At 41.1% G+C, this 8,178-nt stretch overlaps 1 protein-coding gene across 1 annotated transcript in view; it reads left to right on the top strand.

The window, feature by feature from the left end:
• BLM (Bloom syndrome RecQ like helicase) overlaps positions 1-8,178 on the top strand; it is an 88,732-nt gene that overhangs the window by 48,025 nt on the left and 32,529 nt on the right. The window contains exon 13 of the mRNA XM_015567738.1: positions 6,790-6,896. Coding sequence (XP_015423224.1) covers positions 6,790-6,896 — 107 coding nt within the window. The remainder of the gene's footprint in view (positions 1-6,789; positions 6,897-8,178) is intronic.

Raw genomic sequence — 8,178 nt, 5'->3', positions numbered from 1 at the left:
TTCTACTGCTGGGATGATCCTTGTGTTCAGGGACACTGAGCACCCCCTGGTGGCCACAGCCTTTCCTGCATAGTTTTTGTCTGGGCTCACAGTGACTTCCCCTCACTGTGTGTCTGTTGTACAGAAATAGAGGGGAGAGAGAGATAAAAACATCAATGATGAGAGAGAATCATTGATTGGCTGCCTCCTACAAGTCCCACACTGGGGACTGAACTCACAACCTGGGCCTGTACTCTGACAGGGAACTGAATCTCCTAGTTCATAGGTCGATGCTCAACTACTGAGCCATGCTGTCCGGGTGGCTTAAATTTCTTTTATAGATGTAAGCGTTGAGAAACATTGCTTGCAGAAACGTGGATGGGAATGGAAAGCATTTTATTGTAGTAATAACACTCAATTTGAATTCCCTCTGACACATATGCCAAAATTACATAATGATCTGTCATGAAAAATTATTTTTAATGATGTTTCAACCGACAACTCAATTAAGTCCTCCAAATTTTGTTGAAAGCAAAGATTTATAAAACATGTGACTGGCAAAATAAGTCAGATCATTAGTTACTCACTTTACTTTTTCTGGGAAATATACCCTAAAAAATGCCTTACCAAGACTTACCCAGTGACTATTAAATATTGTTGCTGTTTCACATAAATGAACCTTATATCCAGTATATTCTGAAGACCTTTCCTAATCTATTTTTTACATATTTTTTTATCCTGTGATATGCTTTTAAATTAGTTTTGTCAAAACTTTGTGGCTACTGATTAGCTCTTTCAAATAATGGGAAATGACTACCATATCACCTAATTGGCAACTCCAGTGTTTTGGTTTTTTTAAAATATATTTTATTGATTCTTCACAGAGGGGAAAGGAGAGGAATAGAGAGTTAGAAACCTCGATGAGAGAGAAACATCGATCAGCTGCCTCCTGCACACCCCCCACTAGGAATGTGCCCACAACCAAGGTACATGCCCTTGACCGGAATCGAACCCGGGACCCCTGAGTCCGCAGGCCGACGCTCTATCCACTAAGCCACACCAGTCAGGGCGCAAATCCAGTTTTCATTGCCAAACCAATCAGCCGCATGAGACTTATTTTCTTATATATAAAAAAAGAAAATTTTGACTGTTTATAATTCACATAAACCAGTACATAGCCTCATGACAAGTATTTCAGTTCCAAAAGCAACAAGAGCTGAGCACAAATTGATTCCATTTCCTAACACATCACTTAAAATCACATGAGTTTGACACCCTGGACCCGATAATATTTTTTATTTTAATGGCAACAACTCCCTTAGAGAAATACAATGAAATCCAAACTTCTTTTTAAAAAATCATATCTCTATTAAGATATAATTGACACACCATAAAATTCACCCGTTTAAAGGTTAGAATTTAGTTGGGTTTTTTGAATTTCCACAGAATTGTTCAACCATCCCCCAAATCTCAGTTTAGAACGTTTTCATCATCCAAAGAAGAAACCTCCGTCTTATAAGCAGTCACTCCCCATCACTCAGCATAATGTTTTCAAAGGACTTCCATGTGGTAGCCTGTATCAGTACCTCATTCATTCATTTTTATGGCTGAATAATCTTCCATTTTGGGGGCATTCCACATTTCAGTTACCCATTTATCAATTGATGAGAACTGCCTCTAACTACAATATCTGGTAATTCCAAACAGCTTTCCAGCAGGCCGAGTCAGATTTGTTCTATGTAATGAAATCAGAGAGACTTATCTTTTTCATGTTAACAAATTGTGGGAATGCTGCTTTTAGTTAGCGGCCATCTGCTGGATTTTAGCAGTCTGTTTGCTGTAGAGATACTTGTTTTGGTTTTAATTGGATCTGAGATCTACAGCTTTCTGTCCTAATATGATGTCATTTTCTTATTTTTAGTAAAAGTAGTCTGTTTGACTAAATTAGTAAACATTTCTCAATTACGCCACAAATAAAAATTTCAGATTTTATGCCAAATGTTTGTAATATATCAGCTTTATTGAGATATAATGCACATGCCATACAGTTCACCTATTTAAAGTGTATCATTCAGTGGTTTTGAGTAGCCAGAGTTGTGCAGCCATCACCACAATCAATTTTAGAATGTTTTCCTCACCCTGCAAAAGCACTCATATCCATTAGTAGTCAATCCCACTTGCCCTCACACCCCCTAGCAGCCCGAGGCAACCACCAATCTACCTTCTGTCTTTAGATTTGCCTGTTCTGGATCGCTATATATATATATAATGCAAATTGACTGGATGGCTGAACAACCAGTTGGCAATGACGTGCACTGACCACCAGGGGGTCTGCCCCCAGCTGGGAACCGGGGGTGGGTGGTGGTAGATGTGGCAGGCAGCGGGGAAGATTGGTCCTGATCGCGCGAGTGCTGGGCCTCTAGTCTCATTTAAAGAGAATCATCCAATATGGCTTCTTCCACTTAGCATAATGTTTTCAGAGTTTATTGCTGAAGAATATTCCATTGTTATGGGTATATCGCATTTTATTTATTCATTGGTCAACACTGGGATTGTTTATACCTTTTTTGGCTATTAAGAGTAATGCTGTTATGAGCATTCACATACAAGTTCTTATGCGGCCCTGTGTTTTCCTGACTCTTGGATATAGACCGAGGAATGGAATTGTTGGGTTTTGTGCTAACTCTATTTTTTACCTTTTGAGAACTGCCAGACTATTTTCCAAAGTGCCTGCCCATTTTACATTCCCACCAGCATTGCTACTGTCTTTCTTTTTTGACTCAGATTTTTTTAAATATGTTTTTATTGATTTCAGAGAGAGGAAGGGAGAAGAGAGACAGATAGAAACATCAATGATGAGAGAGAATCATTGATTGGCTGCCTCCTGCTACTGGCATCGAGCCTTCAACCTGGTGTGTGCCCTGACCAGGAATCGAACCAACGACCACTTGGTTCCTGGGTTGACTGACACTCAACCACTGAGCCATACTGACCAGGCTTTTTTTTAATGCATGAAACATTGTTCTAATATTAAAGTGTGGTGTAAAACGTAGGAAAAGGCAATGAGGCCATTATTTTTTATTAAAATATGTTTTTATTGATTTAGAGAGAGAGAGGAAGGGAGAGGGGGAGAGAGAAACATTGATGAAAGAGGTACATTGATTGGCTGCCTACACGGCCCCCACTGGGGATTGAGCCAGCAACCTGGCATGTGCCCTGACCAGGAATCCAACCAGTGACCTCCTGGTGCATGGGATGACACTCAAACCACTAAGCCATACTGGCCAGGCCTGAGCAATTTTTTTTAATGCCAGGATTTATCAGGACTGCAGTTCCTTTTTGCTGTGGCAGTGACTGTAAGTAATGAACTGAGAACAATCAAATTAGTCCTTGAATATATCAGACTTTTATCTGCCCCCTTCTTCACCACAATCTGCTTGCTACACATGCTTCTGCCATTTCAAGCACTAAAAGAAAGCTCTGAGTGTCTTGTACAAGTGATATAAGGGGGCTGGTTTTGACTCAGAGTAATGCATTCTCTGACAGTTTTCAGGGATGAAGGAAGAAGCACGGTCATAAAGTAAAAATCATCTTCACTCCCACCACCTTCCTCTGTATCTGAAACCAGAACATTCCATTAGAGGCTGAAATGCTTCATTCCTGATGTCATACCTGCCCTTAACAGAAATACGTAAAACACTTACAAACACGAAGCTTCACCAGCGGTTTCAGTTTCTTTGGCTAAAGAAAGCTTTATCTATACCCATACTAGACTCTTTTTTTTTTTAATGTCCTGGAGGTTTTTGCATCTGGAAGAGTGCAGGATAGTAAAGTTCAGAATGAGTCAAAGGTAGGGTTCGTTTGTTTGTTTTTAGAAAGTGGGAGGACAATTGTGAAAGGAAGAAAACGGGGCAGGAGAAACCAGCAGGATGCCTGAGTGCAGGTGCATTCTCAGATCAGTCTTTTAGCAAAAGTTACATGTGAAAATGCAGAAGGGAGGACCTGGGAATCGGTTCCTTTAAATTTGTCTTTGCTCTTATGCTTTGAGAAAGTCTTTGTGACTCCCTGGGGGGGCACGCCTGCACAGTTTTAGACCACCTGTGTGAAAAGAAGTTGGATTGTGGGTTGAAAATCTGAAAAGAGGTCTAAGCTGGAGGCAAAAGTCGGGACTCGTGTGCACAGTTTTAGACCACCTGTGTGAAAAGAAGTTGGATTGTGGGTTGAAAATCTGAAAAGAGGTCTAAGCTGGAGGCAAAAGTTGGGACTCGGAATGCTAAAGGGTGTCCCAAAATTCACGCAAGATTTGAATTTTGCGTGAGCATTAACAACAACAACAAAAAAAATAAAAGCCTAATTTTACTTGGTTTAGTGAATCAGATTCTAATATCTGTTGCCCTTTGATTTCAATCCCTTCAATTTGATAAGCATGACCAAGTACCAATGATGGCCCAGGAGCAGGGACAGTGAAGACCAGTGAAGACCACGGCTTTGCATATGTGCCAGCAAAGCCATGGAGGCCATTTACCCGATGTGCTATTCCATACATAACCCTATACTGTATACTTTATGAATCAGTAAAACATTTACAATTTTTAATTATAAACCTGTGTTTTCTATCAAAATTACTAATTGCTTGAATTTCGGGACACCCTTTATTTGGATGCAGTTTAAGGAAAGTGTGGCCCCTGAAGAAGATGAGGTAGGGAAGAAGAGAAGAGCGTAGCATTGCGGGGGTGATTGTCACTTAGGAAGTGAGCGAAGGAAGAAAAGATGGAGATGGGGAGATCAGAGAGGTGAAGGGAATGTAAAACTGAGAGCTAATGGGTTTTCAGCAAGAATAGCCAATGTGGCGTGACTGGGAGGTCAGAGAGGATTTGGTCTGAGAAACCAATGCAAAAACAAATGTAGGTGAAGGTTACTACTGCCTTCTGCGTGGCCTTCTTACCTGTACAGCTGTTCCTTCAGGAGCTTGGCTGCCCTCCGCAGCGAGGCATTCTTTGGTCCTAAAACTAAACACATTTATCCTACCAATGGCAACAAAACCTGGACCCAGCTAGCTTGGAATTAGATACAAAAACAGAGCCAGTGGTTGCCTCTCTCTGATCTCCACACCCTTGTAATAGCAGCCTCCTCACCATCAGCCCAGGCACGGGAGGTCTTTGTGCTCTATAGTTAACTTGTTCTTCCTGCGGAGATGTTGGACCCTGGGGCAGTGGAGGGTCCCTGCAGGCCAAGGATCCTGTAACAGTTCTTTAGCTGTAAAAGCTTTGATAAGACAGTTTCCGTAGAATGGTAACGGGAAAGCCAGAATGGAAGTGATGAGGAGAAACGGAGTGTGTGGTTAGTCGGTTGGAAGCGTAAGTGTCTTCCCAGAAACTTGCCACTGGAGGGAAAGAAGGGTGGGATGCCAGCAGCAGTACAGTATTGGGTCAGGGGAAGCTTTTGTTGTTTTTAGGACTGGTGATCTTAGAACATATTCAGCGACAAAAGGGAAGAATTCACAGAAGAAACTGAAGTTCAAGAGAGGAGATAGTGGAGAGGAAGTGCGAGAGAGGAAGTGGGATACCAACGGCAAAAGACCAGAGAGAGAAAAGAGCACATCTCTCAGCGTCACCCACATTCTTTCGGGGATGCAGAGCCAAAGTACAGTGGCCCACGCACCTTTTGTTGCCCGGCAATTAGCCCCTCATGTACACAGTCAAAATTTGGGAAAACGTATATGTTTTCTCTTATGGGTTTTTATATATATAATTTTTTAAAATTGATTTCCAAGAGGAAGGGAGAGGGAGAGAGAGGTAGAAACATCAATGATGAGAGAATCATCATGGATCGGCTGCCTCCTGCACACCCCCCACTGGGGATCAAGCCTGCAACCCAGGCAGGAAAGAAAGGTGGGATGCCAGCAGCAGTACAGTATTGGGTCAGGGGAAGCTTTTGTTGTTTTTAGGACTGGTGATGAGAGACAAAAGGGAAGAATTCACAGAAGAAACTGAAGTTCAAGAGAGGAGATAGTGGAGAGGAAGTGCGAGAGAGGAAGTGGGATACCAAGGGCAAAAGACCAGAAAGAGAGAAGAGCACATTTGTCTCAGCGTCACCCACATTCTCTCCGGGACGCAGAGCCAAAGTAGAACGGCCCATGCACCTTTTGTTGCCTGGCAATTAGCCCCTCATGTACACAGTCAAAATTTGGGAAAACGTATATGTTTTCTCTATGGTTTTTCTTATTTATTTATTTATTTATTTATTTGTTTATTTATTTATTTTTAATTGATTTCCAAGAGGAAGGGAGGGGGAGAGAGAGGTAGAAACATCAATGATGAGAGAATCATCATGGATTGGCTGCCTCCTGCACACCCCCGACTGGGGATCAAGCCCGCAACCCAGGCATGTGCTGTGACCAGGAATCGAACCGCGACCTCTTGGTTTATAGGTCGATGCTCAACCACTGAGCCACACTGGCTGGGCTGATTTTCTTAATCTTTTAAGTAATGTTTTAGTCATCTCTGCTCTTAGTCATCTTCATCTTGGAGGCTGGGCTCTCGGCTTATCTGCATGTGTTCTCTTCTACCGTCCTTAGCTCCTCGTCAGCTAGTCCCATAGACACCCCCTCCTTGTCACCATTCATTTTGTTAGCCCCTTAACCCAACTTCCGTTTCTCTGTTCTATTATGTAAGCTGCCAGGGCAATATTCAATTTAACACAACTCGATGATTAGGTTTGCTTTGTGGAACATCAGCATTTAATTTTTGAAGGTGGCTGAAACTGTATTTTCTCATAGTAACAAAATTTTATGTTTGGGACTTCTTTTAGGTTTACCATGAGCTTTAACAGACATAATCTGAAATACTATGTGCTACCAAAGAAGCCTAAAAAGGTCGCATTTGATTGCTTAGAATGGATCAGGAAGCATCACCCACGTGAGTACAGCTATGTGATGAGTTATGTCTAGAAGTAATAAGTACATGTCTTTTAATACCACAATCTTATATAATAAAAGGCTAATATGCAGATCAACCAAACGTCAGGACGACCGGTTGCTATGATGTGCACTGACCACCAGGGGCAGACGCTCAACGCAGGAGCTGGGCTCACAGCTGGCAAGCGCAGTGGTGGTGGCGGCAGTGCTAAAGATGTCTGACTGCCTGGGGAGCGGGCCTAAGCCATCAGTTGGACATCTTCTGAGGACTTCGTGGACTACAAGAGGGCGCAGGCCGGGCTGAGGAACCCCCCACCCCTGTGTGCATGAATTTCATGCACCGGGCCTCTAGTAGAATATATAAAATTGCATAAGAAACATTTCTCATGATAGCACTGATTTGCTATTTATAGAGCAGAATATCTCAACTCCCTCAGTTCTGAATATTGTTATCGGTTTGATAACAATAAACCCTAACAATAAAAAATATGTTTTAAAATAAACCCTAACCCCCTGAAAAAAATTAAATGTTTCCTCCTACATCTCTATTTTATAATGGATGGTTTCAGTGTCTTAACTCTGGCTTCTATCTGTGTGAATTATACAGGTCTTTGTTTCATTGTGTTCTCCCAAGTGTGTCTGCCTTTATAATAATTAAAATGAGATTCTGAGATTAATAGTAGTTTCCCATGTAACCCACTTTCCATGGAGAAGTTAAACATCTTTATTTCATTTTTTAAAACTTAATATACATATTGGTTTGAAGAAATCAAACAGCGCAGTGATGGACCATGAAAAAGTTAGTAATTTCCCTCTCCCTGGCAGCTAATATAAATAGCATAATAGAGTGTAAATCTATACCTTTGGCTCTGACACAGAGAAATGACTTTTTCTTGATACCTTTATTTTCTGATTTAAAAAATAAATACATAAAAACAACAATAAATATAATACATGCTCATTGAAGAACATTTAGAAAGCAACAAAAAGAAGAAGGAAGCAAAAGACAAACCTCACCTCAAGACAAGTCACTGTTATCTTTTTGGTTTGTTTCCTTCCGTTAATTTTTTAATGCATTTTTCTGTCCATTAGCATACTATATACTAGGTGTACCGGTTAATAATGGCAGATTTTGTAATCAAAGAAAATAAGATAATTTCAAGAGAAACACCAAAAGTGCTTTATTCAAAGTAATGTCCATCGCTAGCTACACATTTCCCCCATCTTTCAGGTATTTTGTGGATTCTGTCCCAATAGAACTTTTTTTGGTTTGAGGCAAACCA

The sequence above is a fragment of the Myotis davidii genome, unplaced genomic scaffold (assembly GCF_000327345.1).
Source record: "Myotis davidii unplaced genomic scaffold, ASM32734v1 scaffold324, whole genome shotgun sequence".
Classification (NCBI taxonomy): Eukaryota; Metazoa; Chordata; class Mammalia; order Chiroptera; family Vespertilionidae; genus Myotis; species Myotis davidii.
The sequence above is the reverse complement of the archived record's forward strand: the minus strand, read 5'-3'. Positions and strand labels throughout refer to the sequence as shown.